The 27,961-nt window shown below is 36.1% G+C and overlaps 1 protein-coding gene across 2 annotated transcripts in view; it reads left to right on the forward strand.

Moving 5' to 3' along the window:
- CD2AP (CD2 associated protein) overlaps positions 1 to 27,961 on the forward strand; it is a 91,094-nt gene that overhangs the window by 13,468 nt on the left and 49,665 nt on the right. Inside the window, exons 2-4 of one of the 2 annotated variants that reach the window (XM_074348868.1) lie at positions 11,972 to 12,132; positions 20,175 to 20,328; positions 26,688 to 26,788. In XM_074348868.1, coding sequence (XP_074204969.1) covers positions 11,972 to 12,132; positions 20,175 to 20,328; positions 26,688 to 26,788 — 416 coding nt within the window. Of the gene's footprint in view, positions 1 to 11,971; positions 12,133 to 13,269; positions 13,550 to 20,174; positions 20,329 to 26,687; positions 26,789 to 27,961 lie in introns of those variants that run through there. The other variant, XM_074348869.1, reaches the window with a different exon arrangement.

The following is a 27,961-nucleotide window of genomic DNA, read 5'->3' on the forward strand; positions in this document are numbered from 1 at the left end:
AATAATTTAACATTATTTAAAGAGGAGTTCATTGTACTGACCTGACAGTTACTGCTGGAACATATTTTTTATCATACCCTTCATAACTCATTGTAGTATTTTGAAGACCATTTTGTATACTGTATGTAATAAATATTGTGTACATTGTGTATGTACACATATTATATGTAAACATATTACAAAGGACACTGAAGTGTTTAACAATTCTCATATCCACGTATACACATTATAATTAAATAGATGGCTAAGGGCAAGTAGCACTTTTAAATTGAGTAAATAGTCAGCCTTGCAAAACAGTGCATTTGTAAGTCAGGGATTCTTGTTCCATATGATTTGTTTTATGGAATTTGTGGTTTCTAAGATAGTAGGGTGATGTGATTAGATTGGCATTAACCTTTTTGTATTGAGTTTGGTCTTGATAATAGAATGGTAGAATTTTATCAGAGAGTGGGATAGATGAGATTTATGACTTTAATGATTCCTTTCGGGTTGAAACATATCCCAGATGGCTCTAACTGGCTGTCCAACTAGGTGAAATGTTTCGGTGTATACTGTGGGACATAGCATCAGATACCCTCCTGTATTACCTTGGAACGAAATCCTCACTGGGAAAGAGTGGCATTACAGTAAGGAACACTTGCATATTTGGAGTTCTGCCTCACTAACATTCCCTAAATATGGTACACTAAAGGATACCAGCATTAGTGACATCTTTCTGATTGTAAAACCAACATCAGTTCATCCTAGGAGGTTTAGAAAATACAGAGAGAATTGAGGAGAAAAAGACCTGTGAACTTCTACAGAGTAAACAGCTATTTTGATGTATTTCAGGTCTTAAAAAGTAAATACATTTTACAGATTTGGTTCATACTTTACATATACAGTTGACCCTTGAACAGTGTGGGAGTTAGGGGTGCTGACCCCCCCCCCCACAGTGTTGAAAATCTTGTGTATAACTTTTGACTCCTCCTCGACTTAATTGCTACTAGCCTGCTGTTGACTAGAAACTTTACTAATAACATAAGCAGTTGATTTTCATATATTTTGTATATGTATTATATACTGCAATAAAATAAGCTAGGGAAAAGAAAATGTTAAGAAAATTATAAGGAAGAGAAAATGCATTTATAGTACTGTATTTATTGATATCGTAAGTTTATGTTATCTGCTTCCAAGATGAATCATCTGTCAGTAGCTACATCAATATTGTCTTATATGATACAGAACACTGCAGACATTGTGTGTATTGCTAACACTGGACATAAAAAATGAAAAGATAATATGAAAAAGGAATTCATATTTATAGGTATAATGATTTACGCGTTGATAATGAAGAAGCAGCAGTATTAATGTCTTTGATAGCCTAGTGTAATTGATAACGGTTGCTGGAATACACTGTTGTAAAATTGACATATAATATTACAGTCATATTCACAATATAGTATGGAAACATTGTTACATTAAAAAAAACCCCACTAACCTGTGACGATACCCTAATACACATTTTCTCTAATTAAGAGAGAGAGGCATACTGTATGGTAATGTAATTCTTTGAAAGCAGAGTAATAAAACAGTAAGAACACTAAGACATTATTAACTTTATATTAAATATCACCTATGCCTATGTAAGGTGAGGTTATCCACTTCTATAAAAGTCTTGCACACGTGTTCCGCATGATGAATATTTAGGTGACAATGATGATGATGACACAGAAATGTCTCACACAGTTTTTGTTGTACAGTTATGAGATTTTCACATGAAGACACATAGCAGATAAGTTTATTAGCTGTAAGCCACGATGATTATTTACTATTCATTAAGTGGGAGTGGATTATCATTAAAGGTCTTTATGTTGAGTGGGCTGTGAGGAGGGGGAGGAAGAGGAGGGTTTGGTCTTGCTGTCGTGGGTGGCAGAGACGGACGAGGTGGAAGAGTTGGAAGGGGAGGCAGGAGAGCAGGCACACATGATACAACATGATGGAGAATCATCATAATTTTTGTCTGACTTTTTTGCTTTTTCATTTTTCTAAAAATGTTTTTATAGGTACCAGTCCTTCCTCCACTGTTTGCTTTAGTTTCAGTGCCTGTATCATAGGAGGATCCAGCTCGTAAAGAAGTCAAATGCAGTCTTGAATAAAATCAGAACCCTTCTACCTCATTGTCTAATGTCAGTTTGGCTTCTGGCACTACTGCTTCCCTGTTTTCTTCTCATTGTCTGGCACCGGTTTGGAAGCATTCATCTCCATCAAGCTGTCTTCTGTTAATTCCTCTGGTGTGGTGTCTGTTAGCTCTTGAATTTCTTCTCTAGGATCCATATCTTGAAACCCTTCACCCAGCACCTTTTTGGCCGTGTCTCCACCCTTTAATGATTTCCTCGATTGGCGCTGTTGTGAATGGCTGTGAAGTCATGTACATCATCTGGACAGTTTTCTTCAGCAGAGATACATTGTTTTGGGCTTGATGACTTTCACGGCTTTTTCATAACAACAGTGGCATCTTCAATGGTGTAATCCTTCCAGACGTTCATTATCTCTTATTGAGGTTCCCTTCTGTCAGTGTTGACAGTCTTTTCCATAGAGTATTATGGGTGGTGTGCCTTAAAGGTCCCCCTGATCTGGAGGCTGAATTAGAGATGTTGTGTTGGGGGCAAGGAGACAACTTTGGCACCTTCGTTGTTGAACTCATGGAGTTCTGGGTGGTGAGGGGACATTATCTAATATCAAAAGAATTTTAGAAAGCAGTCTTTTCCTGGCAAGGTACTTCCTGACTTAAGGGATGGCACACCGATGGAACCAGTCCTTTCTGTGGATTGGGTTCTCATCCAGGCCTTCTTGTACAACCAAAAGACTGGCAGCTGGTGTTTATCTTTTCCCGTCAAGGCTCGGGAGTTAGCAGCTTTATAATGGGGGCAGTCTTGATCACAAACCTGACGGCATTTGCACAAAACGGTGGTTAGCCTGTCATTTCCTGCTTTAAATCCTGGTGCTTGCTTCTCTCTCTCTCTCTCTCTCTCTAATAGTACATGTCTTTTGTGACTTTTTTTTTTTTTTTTTTTTAACCAGAATAGGGTACCTTGTCTACACTTAAAACCTTTTCAGACAATCCTTTCTCCTCAGTGATTTTCTCAGTGGCACCTGGGAGCTCTTCTGCTGTCTCTTGGTCAGCAGAAGCTGCTCCTCCTATTATCTTGACTATTTTAAGCCAAACCTCTTTCTAAAATTGTCAAACCATCCTTTGCTGGCAGTAAATTCTCCAGCTCTAGACCCCTTCCTCTCTTCTTGCTTTAGATTGTCACGTAATGACTTTGCTTTTTTTTTTTAATCATATTAGAGTCTGTAGGTGTGCCTTTCCCATAGCAATCCTGAATTAAAAGTTGCATTTTCATTATGAGATAAAAAGGTATTCGCAATAAGTGCAGGGGTTTCACTATGCTGGTGTAGCTTCAGTGATGGCTTCACAAATTTCCTTTTTTATTTTGAACAATGGTCAAAAATCTCCAAAATTTTTTCCATTATATTATATTAATTGAAAAAAGTCCATGTATAAGTGGACCCACACAGTTCAAACCCATGCTGTTCAAGGGTCAACTATAGTTTGGTCTCTTGCCTTATTCACTTGAAATTTTATTGTTCATATTTTCCTAAACTGTGTCTTTTATAATTAAATCTTACACCCTTTTATATAGTATTACCATATTTAATTTAACTAGTCACCTGTTGTTTGACAGGTGGCTGCTTAAGATTTTTGTATGTCTGTATTTTTATAATTAAATTTTTGCTGTTGAAACTACATTATTTATATTTTTCATAGAATAGTAAAACAATGTCAATAATGAGAATGAGGGGAAAAGCCCACCCAGAGATACTTCCCTGTTGTTGTGGTATATATCTTTGCAAAGTTTTCCTGTGGTATATAAGCCAGTGTGTGTGTGTGTGTGTGTGTGTGTAGGAAAAATAAGATGATATGATACATTTTATTTTATAACATCCCTCTCATTTATCATGAACATCTTTCTATGACTACATTATATTGTATGGAAGTAACATACTTTGTTTAACCATATCCCTGATGTCAGAAATACTAAAAACTTTTTGCTCTTAATAGCATTATAAAGATTTTGCACATCTCCACAGTTGTCTTACTGTTCCTTTTTATTTCTTTTTGTTAAACTGACATATAGGAAAATGGATTTTTGGGGGAGTATACAGTTCTGTTAATTTTAACACATGTGGATTCTTATAACCAGCACACAGTCCAGGTACAGGGCGGTTCTATTATCTTAAAAAGCTTCCTTTTGCCATCCCTTTGTAGTCACAGTCTCATATTAGGTAAAAGGAGTGGACATAAACAGGTCTTCAGTGTGAGGTTTTGTATTAATCTGCCTAGGAGTTGTACTGTTTTTGATATTTTTTTCCAGCTGTAGGTGCCAGAGGCATCAAATTCCTTTAGTGTCCTTGTTTTCATTTCCCCTGCTGTCTTTGGGTTTCCCTAAGAACTCCTTGTCAGATAGAATCTGCATTATGCAACTCTTTCAGTGATAATTAACTGTTATTATAATGGAGCCTCATTGGTGTGGTGAGATTTCTGGGAGAGGAAGCATCCTATAATCTTATAGTTAAATCTCAGACTTGTTGTGAGTCTGCGTCCTGGGACTTTGATGTCTCTTTTACATCCCCTCTGCCCCACCGTCCACCTCCCTGTATGAGGTAGAAAGGTAAGAGGGGGCTGGAATCAGAGAAAATGCCTTTATACCCTTTCCACAGGTGGGGATCAGGACCTGGTGAAGTCTTTTTCCTGGAGAGTAGGTCTTTGTTTTTGTTACTGGTTATTTCACAATAATTACTTTTCCCTTCCTCTTTGCCAGAACCTCAAGGAGGTCTATATAGGCACTTCACTGTGAGACCCTAGTGGAGTTCCTGGAAGTAAAACCTACAAAAGTGTGGGGGCTCCCCTAAGCCTTCTGGTCGGCAGAAGTTTTCTACTCTCGTGCTATTCCACACTCAGCCTCCAGCACTTCATCAGAATTACTGTTTAAGTTTTTGTAGTGGATTGACTTTTTGCCCGCCAAATGATGTCTAAGTCCTAAGCCCTGGTGTGAATGAATGTGACATTATTTGGAAATAGTGTAGCTAAGAATTTAAAGATGATATCCTAGATTTAGGATTGGCCATAAATCCAGTGACTCATGTCCTTGTTAAGAGTAAGGAGGGGGAGATTTGAGACAGAGACAAAGAAGGGGAGGGCCACATGCAGATGGAGGTAGAGGTTGGAATTATGCCAGCCAAGGAATGCCAGAGATTGCTGGCCGTCCCTAGAAGGCCAGATAATTCTTTCCCAGTCTTCAGAAAGATCCAACCCTGTTGATACCTCAATTTTATATTCTGGCCACCAGAGCTATAACTGTGAGAGAATAAGTAAGTTTTATTGCTTTAAATTACCTAATTTGTGATAGTTTGTTATGACAGCCTGGGGAAACTAATGCCTGCAGTGTTCCTACCAGTTTATGACTCCAGTGGTTTCTGCTTGAGATGATCGGGTAGATCTTAGCTGTGACTCTCTGGATATGCCTGTCTATCCATTATCTTGAGGTGGTGGTTTGCCTGTGTCCTCAGTTCTCTGATGCATCCAGGGAAAGTCTTTGATTTTCCATTTGTTTAACTTTTTTCTTATTGTAAGTGTGGGAGCGACAACTTCCAAGCTTCTTCCACGTTGGAGCTGAAACTGCAAGTCAGGATTTTGTTTCTGGGTTTTTTATGTTTTTGGTTTGGCATTTTGATACTCTGTTATTTTAGTGATTAGCACATGCATTTTTAGCTTTTAAAAACCTAATGTTAATTGCTACCTTTATTCTCCTTCTGTATCATGCAGAGACCTTAGAATACTTTAACTCCTGATTTATACAGCTACTGTTATTTTATCTTCCTGCATTTAAAATTTCCTGTTCCTTCACCTCCTCTTTCTTCTTATTATTACTTAGATTTTTTTTTGTTGGACTATAACAGTATGTTAGTTTCAGGTGTAGGGCATAATGATTTGATATTTATATATATTGAGATATGATCACAATAAATCTAGTTAACATCCGTCATCATACATAGTTACATATTTTTTTCTCCTGATGAGAACTTTTAAAAGATTTACTCCTTAGCAACTTTGAAATATGTAATATAGTTTTATTAACTATAGTCACCATGCTATACATTACATCCACAGGGATTTATTTACTTTATAACCCAAAATTTTGATTTGCATTTCCTTGATGATTAGCGATGTTGGGTACCTTTTCATGTACCTGTTGACTGTATGTCTTCTTTGGGAAAATGTTTATTCCTATCCTCTATCCATTTTTTTAATCAGATTGGGTTATTTATTTATTTATTTTTGCCATTAAGTTGTATGAGTTCTTACTAACCCTTTATCAGAGAGATGATTTGCAGATACTTTCTCCCGTTCTGTAGGTTGTCTTTGCACTTTGTAGATGGCTTCCTTTCTGTGCAGAAGATTTAGTTTGATGTAGTTCTGCTTGTTTATTTTTGCTTTTGTTGCCTCTGCTTTTGATGTCAAGTCCAAAAAATCCTCCCCAGGACTGATGCCTTTGTTTTCTTCTAGGAGTTTTATGGTTTCAGGTTTTAAGTCTTTAATCCATTTTGAGTTAATTTGTTCTTTTCAGTGTTTATATACCTATTTATTTACCACTCTTTTGCTTTACTTTCTGCATCTCTTTCTGAATATTAGATGTTTTTTCTTTTTTCTTTTTTTTTTTTTGCTCTGCTCAGGGAACACCTTCTGAGTTTCTTTCAGTGTGGTAAACTCCATTTTTTGCTTGTCTTTATTTTTTCTTTTGTTTCAAAGGGTATTTTCTCTGGTGTACACTTCATGATGCGCAGTTATATTCTTTCTGCATTTTGAAGATACGAATCTGCTGTTTCTGGCTTCCATTGTTGCTGCCGAGAAGTCAGCTGCCTATTTAAGTGTTGCTCCTCTAACCCGCTAACCTTTTAAGAATTTGTCTTTTTGAGATACTTCTTTCTCTTTGTCTTTGATATTTGATATTTTGCAATTTTACTATGCTGTTTGCAGATTTCTTTTTGTTTATTCCATTTGGATTTTACTCAGACTTCTTGACTCCATGAATTGTTATCTTTTGTTGGTTTGGTCAGTCATAGCTATTAACTTTTCAGATACTTTTAATTTTTACTTTCTGAGACTCCAGTTAAACATGTTAGACCGTCTTAGTATATCTTCTATGTCTCTTACATTCTCATCTATATTTTCTATATTTTTGTTCCTGTTGGCTTTATTTTGGTTAGTTTATTTTTACTTGTCTGTCTTTAGCTAGTTTTCTGCAACTGTATCTAATTAAAAAGTTTAATAACTTTTAAACTCATCCATTGAGTTCCTATTTTTGGTCATTGTCTTTCTCAATTCTAGAATACCCGTGTGGTTCTTTTTCAGTTTGTTTTCTCACTGTCTGCAATATTCAGCTCTGTGTCAGTTTTTCAAGCTGTAGTTTATATGCTTGAACATGGTAAATGCTATTGTTTTAAAGTCTGTATCTGTTACGTCCCATATTCGGAATTCATTGGAATGTTTCTGTTGTTTCCTGTTTCTCTCAGTACTTATTTATGGTGTTTTTTCACTTTGCATGCCTGGTTATGTTTCCTTGTGTCTGGATGTTGTAAATTAAAAAATAGTTCTTGACACAATTTTAGGTCCAGGATATCTTCTAGAGAGAATTCTGGTTATTTCCCTTTTGTTCTGAACTACTTGAATGGTGTGCTGTTTCCTGAGTCATCCACATAGCAAACTGGGCTGCAGAGCGTGGGTGCAGTTATTAGGCTCCTGTCCCAAACTGCGCACGCATGTGGGTTCTCAGAGCTACCACCCTTGACAGTTCCTGGACTCCACTCTCAAACCCTAGAAGGGCAGAGCTGCTGTAAGGGCTGCTTGGCCTCTCTGTCAAGTCTTTAGAATTGGCAGATACCTTCCAGGGCAAAGGTAGCTCCACTGTTGTACTTACCTCTGTGGGCTCCAGTGTTCACCTGATAAAATTACTCTATTTTTAGTAATTTAGTCTCTCTAGTAAGGTGGTTTTTATGTTTCATCCAGCTTTTTTAGTTGTCTTTCCTGAGAGGGTTGGATCAAATTATCTAGTGTCCTGTTTACCTTTTTTGTAATAATTTTCTTGGGTTTTTCTCCACCTCTTCAAAAAAAATTTGTTAAGACATGTTGAAAGACACAAATTTCCAAGTGCTTTTTGTTTTCTTACTCCTTTTTTCATAGCATTCTGTTCTGATTTTATGAACTTTATTACATCTCTTGAGAATAAAAATTTGTGTGTATTTCAATCTTTTTTAATTTTTAAACTTTTAAGTTGTAGAAATGTTTAAGGTCTACTAGAAAGAATTTTTTCCTGACTGATGCCAATCTCCTGAATATTTTAGTATTTTCTACAAACCAGGATTTCTCCTGGTTAATCACAATTCAACTGTAAAATTTAAGAAATTAACATTTATTTACATATGTATGGACTCATGGTTCCTTAATTATTCAATGGGGCATATTCTGTTACTGTCATTATTTGATATTTATTTTACTTATTTTGATATTATTTATTGTTTTGATTTGGCCAGTAGGAGCCTTTTTGATATCACTTCTCTGTGTCCTTTGGCATCACCTTATCTTTCTTCGAGAACTTCCTTGGTTTCTGGCACAACACCGTGTGTGTTCTAGCCTTATGCTTGCACTTGTCCTGCCTTAGTCCTGGAATTGCCTGTCTTCCTGAGGATTCCTGTTTCCTTTCACTAGAAAGTGGTATTTATAAGATCTCTGCTTTAGGTTTGCCCGTTGCCGTTGGGTGTTGCAGATTCAGGCCCTTTCAGTGAACAGAGCTTGTGTGTGTGTGTCTTTCTGTGTCTCTGTGTCGAAAATCATAATGATACTTCTCATGGCCATTTAACATCATAGGATTGAATGAAGTCTTTTCCCTTTATGTAACTCCCTTCCTTTTGTAGAGAAACATGGCTTCCATTGTCCTTAGTATATTTACTTATTTGATCAGTCCCCATGGATGTAATGGGTCTTCCATCTCAGCTGTCACTCCGCACCCTTGTGTGGTCACCCTCTTCTCCTTGTGGGCTTTTAGTCCCCATTCTAAGTTGCCTCCACCCTCCCACATCTCTACGTGTAAATCTGCCCCTATCTCCAACACCATTTGGCCTCTGATGATCCTCACTAAGCTACCCATCAGTTTGGGTGCCCTCTCTGCTGTGACTGGCTCTGGCACACTGCGTCATGTCTCCTCTGCAGGGATGCTGCCCTCACCTTGCCTTAGGTTCTGATAACCTGCCCTAAGGAAGCCTCCATAGGTGATGCTCTTCTCACCCTGCTCTGGCTCTCATAGCTTCACTACCACCCCACCCTAGCTCTGGATACCTGCATCTGCTTTCCGCTTTCTGGTCCCTGTCTTCTCACACTGGGCTCCTTCCCTACCTAGGTCTCCCCTCCCCTCCCCTGTGCTTTTCTACACCTAATGACTTTAGGACTGTATTGTTCTGGAATGGGCGAGATAAGTGTATGTTTCATCTAGGAGGATTTTTTCAATTTATCATGGTCTTTTATGATTAACTATTGTCTACTTACTGTTCATATTTATGAATAAATCATGAATAAGAAGCCAATTGGGAACCCTGTTTATTTGGGTAGGAGTGAAGTTTTATTTTAGAATTAGTCAGTTGGATGCTGCCCATTGCTCTGGAGACTTCTAAATTGTGGAAATCAGTAGTCATTTTTCTAAGAAACCATCACTCATCCATAGTAGCTATACTGGTTTCCCCAAACGTGTGTGTGTGTGTGTGTGTGTGTGTGTGTGTGTGTGTGTGTGTGTGTTTGAGATTAACCCTTTAGTTTTTCACCTTAGGGGAAAAATACCGGCCTATTAGCCTTATTGTCTGAGAGCTATTGTAGTTGATAATGGGTGTCACCTCCTCCACAGAGAGATTAATTTCCCTATTTTCAGTTCTGCGTTTCCCATAAGCCCTTCTTTTCTGAATTCCTAGCCTTTTCCGGGGTTCTGCATAGCAGTTTGATATCGGTTATAGTTTCCGTTAAGTTCTCTGGGCTTCCTCTCCCTGGCTTTATCACTCATGGGTCCATTTTCATAAATTTAAAAAATTTCCTGCTAGTTCACTTCTCAGATTGGGATATTTTCAGCTGAAAATACAGATCCTCTCTTTAATTTACTTAAAAGTTTAGGAAAAAATACTTCTATAACAAGAAATCTCAAAGGTATTGGAGTTCTGGGCTTGGTTAACGTAGTTTGATTAATCTTGTGAAGATCCAGGCTCTTTTCATCTTCTTTTCTATCCTGATCATATCTGCTGTTTTTCTTGTCTCAAATAGTTGTAGCAGTTTTGGCCATTACATTCTCGGTGAAGAGCATCCAAGGTCTGTAAAAGGACGTTCCTTTTTTGTGTTTTCTTATAAGGTCAAATAAAATCTTCTCAGAACCCCTGCTTACATCGTATTAGTCAGAATCCATCCATCACATGTGTATTTGAAAGCCAGTCTGAGTTTGTGTGTGTGTGTGTGAGAGAATGTGAATGGAATAACTATAAATCAACTATTTTTATTCCTTTGCCCCTTTGACCAGCAGGCTTATGTATCCTGGGACCTACTCAATCAGTCTGCATTTAAGCAAAATTCCCCAAGTCACAAGACGACTTCTGCAAGTCAACAGAATGCCTTGATTTTGCTAGTATTTGAGAAGTACTTGTCTAGAATAATTAAGAATTAACCCCCTGGGACTGAGAGCAGACTCACTTGTAAAAGTACAGAGTCTCAAAACACCTGAACAAAGTCAAGGTTCAGTGAGAAAGGAGGAAGGAGGAGGAGTTAGTGTGGGAATGGCTGTTGGTCGGGCAGCCAACAGTGTCTCCCCACAGTCCCATTTCTTTTTTGGGGTTGTAGTTGTGTGTGTGTGTGTGTTCTATTTTTTTCTTACCATTCATACAGGAGGAAGAAAAGATGAATAGAGGTGTGGCTAGTCTGCCATCTTGATTAGGAACTCTCTAGTGCTTTTCTTTCATTGAGTCCTGTACAGTGTTCATGTTGTGCATGTGTGATGTCCTGTGACCTAAAATCTTAGACTTAAAGGAGGTGGAACAGATACTTAGCAGTCTTCATTTCAGGATGTACTCATTTTCTGTTGTCAAACTTAGCAGCTTAAAACAAGGTATGTTTATTATATCATAGTTTTTGTGATGCAGCATTCTGGGCATGGCTGAGTCCTCTGCAAGGCTGCAGTGAAGGTGTTGATGAGGGTGGGGTTGTCAACTAGGGTAAGATCTGCTTCCAAGCGCTCGTGGGTGTTGGCATCATTCAGTTCCCTGTGGGCTGCCGGACTGTGAGCCTCAGTTTTTCCTGGCTGTGAGCCAGAGACCTCCTCAGTTGCTTGCGTGTGGCCCTATCCACAGGCCAGCTCACAAAAAAGCGGCTTGCAACTTCAAAGCCAGCAAGTGACAGTTTCTTAGCAAGATGGACATTAAAATCTTACATAGTCAATACAATCCATCATCTTTGTCATATTCTGTTGGTTAGAAGTCAGGCATAGGCCATGCTTACACTTGAGAGAGAGAATTAGACAAGGACATGAATATTAAGATATGGGGATCATGGGAACCACCTTAGAGTTTGTCACAAAGAATGTATAGCTGACTGGCAGAATAACCGATCACATGAATTATATGTTGTGTTGAGGGCTCTGCTTAAAGCTGGTACTGTGCATTATACTCAGGCAATCAGGAAATTTGCTGATGTAGCCAGATGTTTAAAATTGAGGTAAGCTTTGGTGATGTCTTTGTAATATTAATTATTGTTGCTAAACAGCTTCCTTAGTTTTAAGTTTATTAATATGGTCGGTACTGTTTTGTGAATTAAGTTTTAGATATTTGTTTCTTTTTCCTTTTTTAGTTGACTATATTGTGGAGTATGACTATGATGCTGTGCACGATGATGAGTTAACTATTCGAGTTGGGGAAGTCATCAGGAATGTGAGAAAACTGCAGGAGGAAGGATGGCTAGAAGGAGAACTAAATGGCAGAAGGGGAATGTTTCCTGATAATTTTGCTAAGGTAAGCATTCTCAGTTAAATTCCTAGCTGTTGCTTCATAGGATTTAACCTTAAAGAAATATATTAACGTATTTTTTTTAAAACTAAAGAGCTGTAGATAAATTTTTACTCTGCAGAACTGAAAAAACTAGAGACCCAAGTACTGCTGTAATGAATGTCATGGTTACTTGGCGTCCTGGTGGATAATAAAATGGTGGGTGTACGTGTGTTTGTACATGTGCGTGTGTATTTGACCACCTGTCTACCCTTTGGGTAGCTCTTGGTAATTCACAGAGTTTTGCTCTTTGTCCTTTGTCTTTCTTCTGCTTAGATGTCCTTTATCTTTCATCAGTACTTTCTGCGACTTGTCTAAGTACAGCTTGGGAGTAGAGAATGTTTAAAGATACTCTTCTGTGTTTTCATTGGTTTTGATGTTTTGATTTTCAGTCTAAGAGTTTCATCAATCTTGCTTTCTTTTTTATATCAGCTAAGACACTGATACTGAATCTCAAAGTTTACACTAACAAATCAGACACTTGACTCTCTACTTTAGTCCAAAACATTAAAGCTGAGAATGTAGAAAAATCTGATAAACTAACATATTTCTTTTCAATTTTGGCTTAGTTCTTTAACATTACAAATCCGTGAGGAAAGAGTAGAGTATTCAGTACTTTTTCTTAGGGAAAAATACATCCCCTCTTTCCACAAGGCAATCTAGATGGTGATGCATTTTAGTAGAGATTGCAGTGCACATTTTAACAGTCTGAAAACTCACAGCATAGAAGTTTCTCCTTTTAGAAGTGGTGTAGGAATAGCTGTTTTTCCTTAAGCTGTGATTATAAAGCCAGTGCTTGGAAAAATGTAATATTAATTACCTTTAACAAAAGATTAGATTAGCATTTAGTAAAAGATTGATAAGCATAGTTGATACCCTTTATTTTAAGTTATGCCTTCTGAAGATTAAAATAAGCATGAGGGTAGCTCAGAGTGCAGTTGAGTAGCTGTAGGCATTTAATAACTGTTAGCGGCCTCATTCACTGACGCGTGTCGTATGTGGTAGGGGCATAGTCTGATCCACCTGAGCGTGTCAGAGGAAGCTGGGGAGGAGGATGGGAGGAGCATTACTACTGAAGGCACATTTGGTAGTTTTACCAGTATTGAAGCCTGAGGGTTATGGAGAAAGCAGAGAAGTATCAGTGAAAGAAGTTAACCAAAAGAGGTTAAAAGAAATATTTTTATTAGTCGAACGTGACGAGTGTTAGCAGGACGGTTTTGTGGTGGGGGTGCTGCTCTTCGAGTTTTGAAGCAGCTTTCTTGTGAGCTTCATACCGATCCTAGAGTTGCTACAGGTTATTACATATCTGTTATTGCTACAGTGTTTTCACTCTGAGGCTTTAAAAAGTAAGTGGATATGTTTACAGAAGATGTCTCAGGTGGTGGTAAGTGAATTGCTTTTCCTTATATTTTAAGATTTAAAGTGGAATTTTGGTCCCCTTTGAAGAGTGCTCAAAGCTTGATAAAGTGTTTGAGACTTTTTGATGTAATAAGGAACAAAGAAACAAAAGTTACTCATGCTTAAGCTGATAAGTGAATAAAAATCATTTGGTTTTTTTCTTTGTTTTGACCTACATTTCTAGCAAAATTTTTTTCCTGTTGAGAAAAGAAGACTGAAATCACTGCATCACCTTTTTTCTTAAATATTAGGCAGTTCAACAATTTATCTTGTATTCAAAAATGTTTTTCATATTATTTCTAGAATTTGTAGGTTAAATGACTAAGTAGACATTAGATCTTTAAATTTATTTAATATCTTTTTAAAAGCTACTTTAAAAAAAGTATGGGGAATAAGATGATGATAAGATTGCTGCTTTGGAAGGGTCTCAGTGATTTTTTTTTTTTTTTTGAATATCAAATTCTCATTTAGTTTTAAAATCTTATTCCACTATTTCCTTAGGAAGAATTATTATTTGAATGAAGGAAATGATAGTTTGATTTTATGTGACCTTTATTATTTTTTATTCCTTACTTTATGAAAACTACTCGTTTGTTTAGATAAGCCTCAGTGGTGTTTTCAAGTGTTTGAAGACATATTGGTGACTCACAGAACAGTTCAGGAAGCTAACTTTATATCAGAAGAATGTTTGGAGTTGGATTTACTTTCGTTAATTGGAAACATGTTAGAGGAGGAACAAATGCTGATGTCAGAATATTAAATGGAAGATAACTTTACTTATTGGGAATTAAAACAAAACCAGTATATGAAATGTCAGAGTTGTCTCTAGTTATTTATGGTACCTCCCAGTCCTTTTTTTGTTATACATCATGAAACATGAACTATGCTTTACACGCTGATTAAGAGCAATTTGTTCTGAGGTTTGGGTTATTTTTGATGCACTTTGAATCCCTTGTAGACTGTATGGACTGAGTTAGAGAAACAGTTCAATACAGGTAATGCTAGAAAAGACGTGTAAGGACTTAGATTTAGTGTGTGCTTGCACAGCTGAGACCTTTCTCTAGATGCCCTAAGACAATTTGTGGGCACAGCAGTTTTTTTATTAAAAAAAAAATTAGTGAAGTAATACATGTTTAAACAAAATTCAAACAATGTAGAAAATACCTACTGTGAAAAGTACATTTCTTTCCTTGTAACTCTTTCCTCATGTCCTTCCACTTTTAGACAGTTTTCTATAGAAAATGTTTTAAACTGAATTATTTGTACCCTCCCCTCCTTTTACATCCGATTTTTCACACCACAAATTTAAATTCAAGACATTGTTATGTAAATCATGTTCGTGTTTACCCGGGACTTACCTGGAAAGTTAAACTCTAATTTTTGCCCTTAGGAGTTAATACATTTATTCCTGCTAAGGTATTTCAAGTTGTAGAAATAATTTAAAGCAGGAGTGTCAGAACCTAGATTTATGGGGCATCTCCTGGTTTTGCTCTTTGGACCAGGACTCATTACCTGCTTGTCAGTGACCTCAAGGAGTCCAGCAGCTTTGAGAGAAGGGTCTCTATGTAGGCCTAATGTCTTTTGAGTCATAGATACACTGCAGATCTTATCCTAAAACCCTTTTTATCCTTGGGTGGAAAGCTAAAACAACATATTTGAATTAGCAAAACTAGTATGAAAAAGTGTGACCATCATAATCTACTGGGGCAGTTTCAGTCCATTTCGATAAGTGTGATAAGTCTGAAAGAATATTGGTAAGAAGAGTTCTTTCTTCAGTGCTTTTCCCACTCTGCTTCGCTTGGCTCTTGTTAACATTCTTGTATGAGAAAAAGGAGAGGAGCAGGATGCCATTGACAATGAATGTACATAACCACCCCCCCACACACACACACCTTTCCTACGTTCACCTTTTCCAGATTGGGGAGGAGCTGTGAAAATAGCGAGGCCCTTTGTTAAACTTGGAGACACAGCAGTCATGTGGAGAATAGCATATTTAGGGAAAGAGAGTAAGTTGAGAAACTGTCACAGTGGCCCCGGTGTGCTATATCTGTCATTGTTGTTTTCCTTGACGGTTCTGATACGTGGCACTCAGGGAGGTACGAGCTGATTTCATATCACGGAGACTTTCTCCTGTTGGTCGTTTTGTTTTTGTTTGGACTTAAGGTTTTTTTTTTTTTTTTTTGGATGTCCATTTAATTTAATCATAATGAAAAAAGAAAAAGAAAATCTAATGCCTTAAGGTAGTTCTTTCTGGATCATACCTTATATGCTGTCACTTATATTCCAGAAAACAAAATGAAAACTTTAGGAATGAGGTAAACCACTTTGTTACGTTGGAAACCTATTCTTTTAAGTATGGGTCTAATGTTGACTCAGTCAAAGGTCAAACAGTGGATGTACATCAAATAAACATTCAATCCTGCTTATTTTTCTTATTCTTTAGTAATATCACTCTTCCACATTGTCTGATTTATGCTTCTGTAAAGGTGGAGGTACTCGTTTTATATAATGCTGTTGGAAATCCCGAATGTTAACTTAAAAATAATTAAGTCTAGTCCCCCTCTTATCCATGGCTTTGCTTTCTGAAGCTTCAGCTAGGAAGCTGTAGTCTGAAAATATTAAACAGAAAATTCCAGAAGTAAACAATTCGTAAGTCTTAAGTCACATGCCATTACGTCTGGGATGTGAATCACCCTCTGTCCAGCCTGTCCCACCTGTTAGTCACCTACGAGCTGTCTTGGTTATCAGATCAACTGTCACGGTGTCACAGCACCTGTGTTGAAGTAACCCTTATTTTACTTAATAACGGCTGCTGAGCTCAAGAGTTGTGACACTGACAATACAGAAATGCCAGCAAAAGCTGTAAAGTGCTTCCTTTAAGTGAAAAGATGAAAGCTCTTGACTTAATAAGGAAAGAAAAAAAAATCATATGAAGTTGCAAAGATCTGTGCATGGTAAGAATGAATCTCCTGTGAAATTGTGAAGAAGAAAAATATTCATACTAGTTTTGCTGTCTCACCTCAAACAGGAACAGTTACGGCCATGGTGTGTGTGATAAGTGCTTGTTAAGATGGAAGAGGCACTGTATTTGTAAGAGATTTTAAAAGAGAGAGACCACATGCACATAACTTTTACCAGAGTAAATTGTTATAATTTTCTATTATCAGTACTGTGTCTAATTTATAAGTTAAACTTCATCATAGGTGTATATATATTTAGGAAAAAACACAGTGTATGTAAGGCTCAGTGCAGTCCATGGTTCCAGGCATCCCCTGGAGGTCTTAGGACCCTGTGGATAAGGACGGACTACTGTATTCCTCAGATTTAATTAGCATGAGCAAAACTGTAACTCTGTTTAGGGATTTGGTGATTAGATACCTGTCTCTCTTACTTGAGAAGTAAAAAGAAACACTTGCCTTCTAATCTGGGTTTTCTTATTCTTTGCGACCTTTGATTCCATGACGTAGAGAAGTTAATTGCTTTCTGTTTTCAGGCCATGGTCCTTTACTGGTCATGCTCAGATAACCAAGTTGTAAAATAGATAATATTTCAACATGAAGGAGTGGTTTGTGAATTTTGTTGATTAACCTTTTAAGTTCCCTGTTTATGGTTAGTGTGATCAGAATGAAGTATCTTTGATTACCTTAATAGATAAAGAATATAACTATACCGTCTCCAGCCAGCCTTTTTAAGGCTACCCCTCATTTGCTTATATTTTTCATCTTTTCCTTTAATTTGCTACTTCCTATTACTTATCTGTGAAACTAAACGAATGTATAGTACATTCTTGTCTATATAGAAATTATCCGCATTGTATTTTTTTTCTTGGCCAGTTTGGTGTTGACATTACCTGTTGTGTAGGAGGCTTCCCTCTTTTGTAGAGCGAGATTCAGCTTTTCTGAGTTTGCTTTGCCAACACATGGCACTCTCAAGTGAGGACTCCTCTTTTTACTGGCTCTCCTGGAGTCATTTTCAGAGTAAGAATAGAAGCAAAGTTTGTAGAAAGAGATGTTGCAATGTTAATTTGTATTTGATTTACTGGCTGATTAGGTAAAAGGAAGTAAAGGGCAGACTGGAAGCCTTACTAAGATTTATAGGTACTCAGTAAAATTGCTATTAAAGATGAATGATTGTGAAAGAGTGATTTGGGGGTACCGTGTGTCCAGGAATTAGGGAAGAGAGTAGATTGGTGTGTGTGTGTGTGAGAGAGAGAGAGAAAGAGTGTGTGTGTGTGTCTGTGTGTGTATCTGGTGGTAGCAGATTGTAGCAGGAGGAGATTTCACAGGTGGAGGAGGTGGAGCCTATCTCAGAGTTGACCTTATTTATAACTTTGCTTAGAGCCTAAAGTCACTTGAAACTTTTGATAACATTTTAGTTGGCATTATGTGTTTGGAAGGCTGTAAACCTGAGTTTTCCCTATTCAGTGTAGACTGTATATATTTTTATTGTGCTTCCTCCTCTTTTTTTGTGCGTCTTTTGTTCTCAGAAGATTAATGATGTCCAATATTCATGGATTTGATTATGTCTCAGCAAATATTGAAGGTCTGGAAAATGTTTTTAGATCTTGAGCAATATATTGTAAATTTTTTTTTTTTGGAAACGAGAGACACTGTCCTTGTCTTAATTAATATGTTGTACTTATTCATGTGGTTAATTTTTGTTAAAAGATAACACAAATATCTAGTTATTTAGCTAGCCAACAGGATAGAACCAGGCTTTGTACTCATGTGACCTGGTTCCTGAACCTGTACTCTTAATCACATTTGGTCAAATTGGAGTTACTTTCCTAGAGGAACAAGATTTGAATGTCAAGCCAAGTTCTTGGTCTCCTGCACCACAGAAAGCAGCAGTAAGAGATAAGACGTTTGTTCTTTTTGAAATGTAGGTAGCACATGGGATGTTCAGGAGAATCCGAAATGAGTGCTCTCTGGCGTGTTGAGGTTGTAACTACCAGTTTTTACATAGATTTTCATATTTTTATTAGTTTGAGAAATATTTAGTGCAGTCTGAAAGCTGAGGTGTTCATGTGTTACGTCATGTATTATTAATAGCAAATTGAAGTATTTTTCCTGAGGTACATTACCAGTAAAAATGAAGCAGTCTACATTGTGAAAGATTTTGTGTCTTCTGTGTGTTCTGTACTTTAATAAGTTTTCACCAACGTAACAGTCTTCCCAAAGTGCAAAACTTTTTTTCTGTTTGCAAAATGATACACATTGTTAAACAAAAAAAGCAAGCATTAAACACTCTGAACAGTACAAAGAAGTCAAAATAATCTGAAATCCTACCGGTTACACAGTGCGTAGTTAACATTGCATTAGACGTAAACACCCGGAGATGCAGATTCCTTGTTAACTTTCTGTGTGAAAAATATCTCTGGTTAGTGATTGGCTTCTTTTACATGGTTGCTTTTAATGAAAAGAAGCTGTTAATTTTAATATCAAATGTGTGAAGTAGGAATCCAGTTTTATTCCCTACTCCCTAAATGCAAAATGTTAGTTTTACAAGCATCATGTAAGATTCAGTTTTTCCCCCTCACTTTTTGCCTGTTATAAATCAGGTTTGACTGTTATGGACCCTCTATTTTCTTTCACTTATCAATATATCTGTTTTTATGCCAGTACACACTGATTATAGTATCATATAATTTTTCTTTATATCTTAGTTTTTAAAAAGTCCCTTCACTTTCTTTTCACTAAAGTATTTTTACTGTTTTGGCCTTTTGTTCTTCTGTACAAATTCAGAACCAGTTTATTTAATTGCTCTCCCAAATCTGTGATATATTTATTCAGTTGGCATTGTATCAATTTTAGGGGAAAATGCTATATTTATGATAATAAGTTTTCAATCACTGAACATGGCCTAACTTCCCTTTTATTTGTCTTCCTTTATGTCTTCCAATAAAACCTCATACTTTTCATGAAGGTTCACCTATCTCCAGTTAGACTTATGACTGAGAACAGGGTTTAATCAAACAGCCCATGGGCCAAATCGAAACACCACCTGTTTTTGTAGTGCCCATGAATGCTAGTTAAGAATTTTATAAGTAGTTGGAAAAAAATCAAATAAAGAACAATATTTAATGACATGAAAATGATGTGAAATTTGAAATTTTAAGTGTCCATAAATAAAATTTTCTTGGATAATAGCTACACTCATTCATTTATGTATATGACTGCTTTTGCTCTACAGGTGGCAGAGTTCATTGCTGGCACAGAGATTGTATGGCCTACAAATCCTAGAACATTTTACTATCTGGCCCATTACGGAAAAAGTTTGCCCACCCCTGACTTAGAATTATTGTTTGTCTTACTGTTTGCTTATGTGCGTGTGTGTTTATGTGTTTTTTGTATGTTGGGGTGGAGGTGGATTCAGTGTCACTTTCTTTACTTTCATCTCTTGTTCTGATAAGACTTAAACTCATAGTGAGTCACTGTTACCGAAGTGTGTTGTATTCTTTAGACACGTGTGGGCAGAGAAAAAGGTTGAAAACTGTAGATACTATGTTTTGTGTAATGATCACTGTACCTGGTTTTGGTATTTTACATTTGAGAGTTTAATTTAATAATATACAACTTAATTTACCTGCTTACTGATTTCTCCTTTTGTAGGAGGTTAAGAGAGAAACAGAATCCAAGGATGACAGTTTGCCCATCAAACGGGAAAGGCATGGGAATGTAGCAAGTCTTGTACAACGAATAAGCACCTATGGACTTCTCGCCGGAGGAATTCAACCACATCCACAAACCAAAAACATTAAGAAGAGTATGTAAATAATTTTTTTTTCCGTTTATTCAAATCAAAATAGAAGGATGCTTTATAACTTCGTAGTTACTATCTTACTTCCTATAACTTCCTATCTGTAGGAATCAGAAATTAAGATATAAGGCTTTGTCTTCTTACTAGTCTTACAGGCTCTGCTGAATAGTTAACACTTTGCCTTAAATTTGCTTTAATTCCATTTATTTAATGAAATGCCAAAAGATCTACTCATGCTTAAGCAGTATAGATGCAAGCATTTGATAAGTTTTTTTTTTTTTTTTAGCGGGGAGGGTAGAGCATGTGCTTATCATGCACGAGGTCCTGGGTTCAATCCCCAGTACCTCCATTAAAATAAATAAATAAATGTAATTATGTGCCCCATTCCCCAATTTTTTTTTTTAGTGGTTAGTCATCTGAACATGTACATTCAGTTTTCCCAGGTGGTTGGCCCAGCAGAGTGTCCTTTATCTGTGTGATACTCTGTAAATATGTTAAGAGAACAGTTTAGGATAGAGGAAGAGCACCACACTTGAAATCAGACTTAAGTTTGAGTCTGTCTTATGACCTTGGATCATTTAAACTCTTTTAAATTGTATTTTGCTGCTGATGAGAAAGTGGTAAAAAGACAAAAAAAAAAAAAAAAAAGACTGGTAAATTGCTGTTCTTATAAACTTACAGTCTTAGAAAGACTATTACTAAAAAAGATATTAAACATGTACAAAGAGGTATAACATTTATGGAAGCAGATAGTGTTTTGTTTTGTTTTTTAATTGAAGCATAGTCAGTTTACAGTGTGTCAATTTCTGGTGTACAGCATAAAGTTTCAGTCATACATGTACATACATATATTACTTTTCATATTCTTTTTCATTGTAGGTTACTACAAGATATTGAATATAGTTCCTTGGTAGTGTTTTAATATAGTAAACCTGGAGCCCCTTGAGAGATTGAATACTGACTACTATGTTCAGTTTGATGTAATAAGTTATGAATGAGTATTTAACCGCATTTATCTTACATCAGTGTCTTTGACATTGGTGGTCCCTTGTGTTTGATGTTGGTACTAAAATCCCTTGTATACTAAGTAGTCTACGATAAAGAAATTTTACAAATTTTGTTTACATATTTCACAAATGTAAGGCTTATTAATGACTTTTATAATCTCATATCTCAACCTGTTACTTTCTATGCTACTGTCTGTGAAGTTTGGGGAAACCTCTGCTTCTAGGTTATATCACCTTTTGATTATTTTCATAAAATGAAAACAGATTTTCATAAAAATGAAACAGACCAGTTAAAGGGTTCTATGTGTTCTTTGTCTCCCAGTGAATGCAGTGTGCAAACAATGTTTAGATATTACCCATACTGCTTTGAGACTACCGCCTGAAGGTGGAGTGTTTAGTAGTTCTAATTGCCCTGGACTCTGAACTCTGGAGATTGGGGTTAGATAACAGTCAATTCCACATCCTACAAATGAACCTCTATATAGAATTTCTGTGCACAATGAGAAGTTTTAGGCCCACGAAAGCGTTATTTATGACCTCTGTCTATTGTAAAATTTATTTGCCACTTTCTTTAGCTTTACTGAGCTCTCAAGGTATAAATCTCTTCTTAAGTAGGGGCTAGACAAAGGGCTTCAAGGTTATTCTGTCTCTAATAGGGAAGGACACACTAAATTTTATCTTCCTCGGGAACGCTGGTCATAACTCTTTTCTTGTAAGAAGGAAAAACGATTACATGGTTGGTACGGGGCCCGGGAGGCTTAAGCTTTTTCCGAAGGACCCTCCATAACTTGATTTTAAGTACAAGTGCTGCGAAGACTAAATTGGTCATTTGGTGTTAACATTTAAAACAGGATGCGGGTTGTTTGTTTTTGCTTTCAGATGACTTTTCCAGGAAAAGCAGCTACCTTTTTTTCAATCAGTTTTTTTGGTTACTGTTAGTTTGCAGCGTATCCTTAATTTATGAAATAGATCAGTTCTTCAAAAATGTTTCATTGTAATTTAAAATAGTAGTATATACACTTTTAACCAATGCTATTCATATTAAAAAAAAAGCCAAACCATTAAAAGGTTGACAGTGATAAACACTGCAGTGTGAAGGTTCAGTTGAAATCTTTGGGTGCCAAGACAAGTGAATCTGCATGTGTGTTGAATTTTGTCTACGCAACTAAAAAGGAGAAGTTCACATCGATAGTAAGATAAATATCTGGGGACTGGAGTTGCTAGCTATTTTCCTCTGGTCTCCAAAGCCAAAAAGCGTTGGCTTTTTTGTGAGGTCTAGTCACAAAGCCATCAAAACTTTTGCTAGTGCTTGTAAGTTAGGCATAATACCTTCTTTCGTGAGACAAACATGTGTTTTCTAGAGTGAGCACAGACAATTTTCCAGGGCAGAGTTGATTGCAGTAAGGTACAAATGACATTACTGCTGTGGCCCTTATAAAATCAGGCCCAACGATAATGGTGTAGAGCGTTTTACTCTGAAAGTAAAAAACTGACATCTTTAGCATCACAGTTCTATGTAACACTCAGTGTGGAATATTAGTAGATATTCTACTTTATATTTGGGAAAAATGGATGCCAGGTATGAATCTACTCATGCCGTGTGTGAGCAAGACATCAGTGCTTGTAACTCTGTATTCCTTGTGAGTGGGAACTCATGCTACAGAAATGATTTTTCATCTAGGTAGTAATACTTACTTTGAATGTGAAAGATGCATTGAGATGGATACTGATGGATCACTCGTGTAATTGTACAGAAAGAAATGATGATGCATGAAAAATTAATTGATTAGAATGCCAGTCTACGCAGTGTTTCATTCTCAAAAAATAATTGGTAGCATGCTTCTGATTTTGAGTCAGTGCTGAAGAAAATAATGAAAATTCTGAGTATCATCAAAATATGATCACTGACTTTACACCTTTACAGAATAAATTTTTGAAAAATAGGCACGTTAGTAATTCAGGCTCTCTTCCGTGACATTAAAATACTCTGACTTACAAGGGGAAAGAGACTCACTCAAATGAGTCCTTCCCAGCGACGGGCTCTCAAATGAATGGAGTAGGGTGTTCTGACTTTGTATTTTATTTTGAAAAATTTAAAATCTTACAGAAAAGTTGAAGTAGTAATTGTACACTGAACACAGTATATTCTTTACCTAAGTTTGCTGTTAACATTTTGTTATGTTGGTTTTATCTCTCTACGTATGTAAATACATTTTAAAAACTTAAGTCATTTGCAAGTATATTGAAGACATAATACTTCATCCCTAATCACATGAGTTTTTTTCTTCATGTTGGTGATAATAATTTTAAAGATTTTGATTGTCTTAAATGCTCTATCTCAACTAGCTAGACTCTTGCATAGCTTGAATTTTTCACTTAATGGCCTAAGTAATATGATTTTTTTATTGCTGAGAATAAGAAAAAAACATTTAAAGATGATTCAGCCATGTAGCAAATGGATCAGTCTCAATGTTTCTTAACTTTTAATGATTATCTTTGTTTACTGGAGAAAGAAATATATAAAAAAAATTTTTATATTAGAAAAATTTAAATGCTGAAGATAGACTTTCTAGAACCAAATAGAACCAAAAATGGATCAGGAATCTTATTGTTACTGTCTCTGAAATTTTAACATTCAGCTTCCCAACTTCTGAGTGTGGTATGTTCTTCACTTTAGCATTTGATGGAAAAATTAAAACAATAATCATCAATGAGAAATAGTTCCATAATTTAAGAGCTTTGTTTGATCAGAATATTTAGATCTATTTTTCAGAACCATCACATACTTGCCATTCTTCATGACCAAACTACAATTGAAAATACAGGATTTTCTGTTTTAGTAGAAACAATAAGGAAAGTTACTTCACTGAGTGTGAAGTTTCCCACAGTTTGATTTTGCTTTTCTAAAAATATAAAACATTTCTAAATGGTTCTTCTGAAATTATTCAACATTTATATGCTGAGTATCGTAATACCCATGGGTATGAAGATCATAGAACGGTGTTAGTGTGGGCAATCAAATCTGCCATTTAAAGCTGGATATGGGTAATGATTCAGAACTCACCGAGGAAAGCATCAAGTTACTGTAACACCACTGGGATGATAGTAATAATTACCTCAAGGCGTTTTAGAGGTATTAACATGCTAAGTAAATATTATAAGAAGTGCCTGATAAATGGTTGCTATTATTATTACTACAGAGTTTTATACTATTAAGAACCATATTAGAGACAAATATAATGTGCAGTTCAAATGAAGATTCAAAGGTTCAAATGAAAGGGCACTTCTATACCAGAGTCATCAAACAAGGTGTATCTAAGCTCTTCTTCAGGTAGGACGTTGTCAGTCACGTGAGGACTGGGGAGTATAGCATTCCAGTTCAAATTGCACCCTTTGGAAGAGCCACAGAGATAAGCAGGTCAGTCCGTGGTATTTTCAGGGATTACGGGTCCAGCCTGGCTAGAGTGCATGAACTGTGTATATCTGTAAAGGAGGCAGCCTGGTAAACTGGAAGGGCAGAGAGTAGGAGGCAGAAGTGGGCACACTTCGAGTTTTGCCTCTCTCTCGCTCTATGGTCTTGGACAATTACTGCTGAGTTCCTGTTCCTCATTGGTGAGATGCTATGTATAACCAGTTTCTATGATCTTTTGTGTGGGAGATGTTTGTAACTAGTTTCTATGATCTTTTGTTTGTGAAGGACTTAGAGTAGTGTTGGTACATAAAAGATAAAAAAATAACGTCCCTGCTTTTGGTGTACCTTCTTTATCCTCTTCCTTGTTAATAGCTTTATGTATACAATCCTGATTTAAAAAAACTTTCTTATCATTAATCTCTTTGTAGATCTGAAAAGCTATATGGAGGTTTCTTATCTTAAGAAAATACTAGTTATAGTTATTTTTAAAAATGGACTTAATTTCATGCATCCTTTTATTGACAACTCTACTCTTACATATATTTTATTTTCTTTTGTGTTTAGCAAAGGTTCTGATACCTTGTAGAAAATCTATAAATACTTATTTGACCAGTGTGTATGGTAGACATTGTGTATGCCATTTGAAATGTGAACAAATCTCTAAATTCCTTTGTGTTGCCAATTAATAGGTAAGTTCAATAAAGCAGTGACCTTAGCTTATGAGTGAATTATGTAAAAATATGGACTCATAAGAAATTTTTTCTTTTTTAAGTAAATGACTCACATTTTGTGGCAATAATAGGGGCTGTTTAGATGGTATTATCCAATGTGGCTGTTTCCTTTGAAAAATGAAAAATTACTTTGCAAATAATTTTGCACACTGTTTTGGAAAAAAACACTGGAGAATTATGCTAGTGTGAGAGGAAAAGCAACAATAAGAAAGCTTTTCGTTGAAAGATACCCTAGGTTGTTCAAAGTTAATTGATATATATTTTTTGGAGGCAGGAACGTGCTAATTAATACTCTTTATTCACTTTAAATCATTTAAAAATATATTGATACTCATGAAAAAGAATTGTTACATTTTTTAAAGGCCTAAATAGCCATCACTTGTCTGAATAAATGAAACTTGTTTGAAAAGTTAAAGTAAAATTATTTTTATCTTCACCTGAGTTTGATTTTTATGTCAGAAAATAGATCTATTAAAGAAGATAAAATACATTTTACATTGTGCATTTTATCTTTTTAAAACACAGATACTTTTAAATTAGTGCATTTGAAGTATTCTTAGAATGGAAAGGGATAAATTGGGAGTTAAAGATTTGCAAATAGTAACTACTATTATATAAAAAAAGATAAAAAATTTGTTCTGGATAGCACAGGGAACTATATTTAATACCTTGTAGTGACCTATAATGAAAAGGAATATATGTATGTATTTGTATGACTGAAACATTATTCTGTACACCAGAAATTGACCCATTGTAACTGACTGTAATAAAAAAATAAAGTATTTCTAGACTTTGATCAGGAAGTAATCTGAAAATCACTGGCTTGGAGTGATTGTCTGTAGTAAATCTGCGTGTTTGATAAATTTGTTGTGCCAACAGTGTCCTTTATTGACTGTCTCTAGTCTCAAAACTGGCAGTAGATACTTAACTTTTGTATAATTAGTGGGATCAGATGTATAAGTAGATTTCATTGCTGGGAGCCTACCTATTTGTAATGGATTTGAATTTCTTTCAGGATGAAGAGATTGTAGCGTAGGGAACAAGGTGGAAAGCCAACCGGAACAGATTGTGATTTAGCTGTTTAGAATGCTTACATGGTCTGTTTTCATTCATATATACAAATGGTGTGACAGTAAACGTAGTGTGTAAGTAAAGGTGCTGCTGTTTGTTTTAACGACCTTTCTTAACTTAATTTTTGTATGTTACTTGCTTTAGAAACCAAGAAGCGTCAGTGCAGAGTTCTCTTTGAATACATCCCACAAAATGAGGACGAACTGGAGCTGAAAGTAGGAGATGTTGTTGACATTAGTGAAGAGGTGAGGAGACGCGTTTCAGAGATGAAGCAGCGATTGCAATTGGTGCTCTGGGTGTTAGAAAAATGCCTTGTAAGAATATTAAGTTGTTCAGTTTATTTTGCCAGTTTTATCGTTTTTTTATACAAAGTTTAAGATAACAGACTTTAAAATGGGTCTTTAATGACTTGAAGTAAGACTGTCTTATCTGTAGAAATAAAGCTTTAATCATCTTTGTGATGCTATTTGTGTGCCATATTTGTATCTGTTGACTTTAGGAAGATAAAAAGACCTTTTTAACGCTAAAATGAATGTAATCCAAGTAGCTAAGAATATAAACTTTTCTTTGATCTTTAATTCACTTTTGGCACAATGTCATAAAGTAGGATTTTTACCTTTTGCATATAGCAAAGGTATACAAGAACAGAATATTTAAAAAAGCTTTGTCTTGTTTGAATTATTACATTCACATTCAAAAGCACTTTCCCTCATTTTAGCATCTTAGAGTGAGATTTTAAAGTATTTAAAAAAATAACTTTTCGTATCTCTGCTTTTACCATTAAAGGAATACTGAAGTTTTTTTGGAAGCTGAAGATGCCATTTTCAAAGTATATGTTTTGATATCATGTATTGCCATGGGAATGATTTTGTATCATAACATGTAATTTGTCACTTATGTTTGTGTTAAATCCCAGTATGTTTATACAAAAGGCAATTCTATTTTATTTCTACCAAGTGGTGGTAATAATAGTGTTTATCAATCCAGTATTATGTCCGAAGCACCATTCTAAGTGTTTCACATTTATTATTTCCTTTAAATTTCTAAACAACCTAAGAAGATAGGAATTTTTATCCCCATTTTACAAATAAGAGATTGAATCAGAGAAGATAAGTAATTGGTTTATCTTCTGTTGCTGCATGACATGCCATTCCAAACTCTGGCAAAGGACAACTGTTAGGTTTGTTAGTTGTGTGGGTCCAGAATTCAGATAGGGCACAGAGGGGTATGGTTTTTGTCTGTTCCGTGCTGTCTGGGGGCCTCAGCTGGAAAGATTCAAAATTGGGTACCGATAGAGTCATAGGATGGCTCCTACATTGATACGACTAGTTCCTGGAAGCCCCGAAGACGAGGACCGCCTGTGGAGAGCCATCGTGTACCGCCCCCGGTTGGCTTGGCTTTCTTGCTGTGTGGGATAG

The sequence above is a fragment of the Camelus bactrianus genome, chromosome 20 (assembly GCF_048773025.1).
Source record: "Camelus bactrianus isolate YW-2024 breed Bactrian camel chromosome 20, ASM4877302v1, whole genome shotgun sequence".
NCBI lineage: Eukaryota > Metazoa > Chordata > Mammalia > Artiodactyla > Camelidae > Camelus > Camelus bactrianus.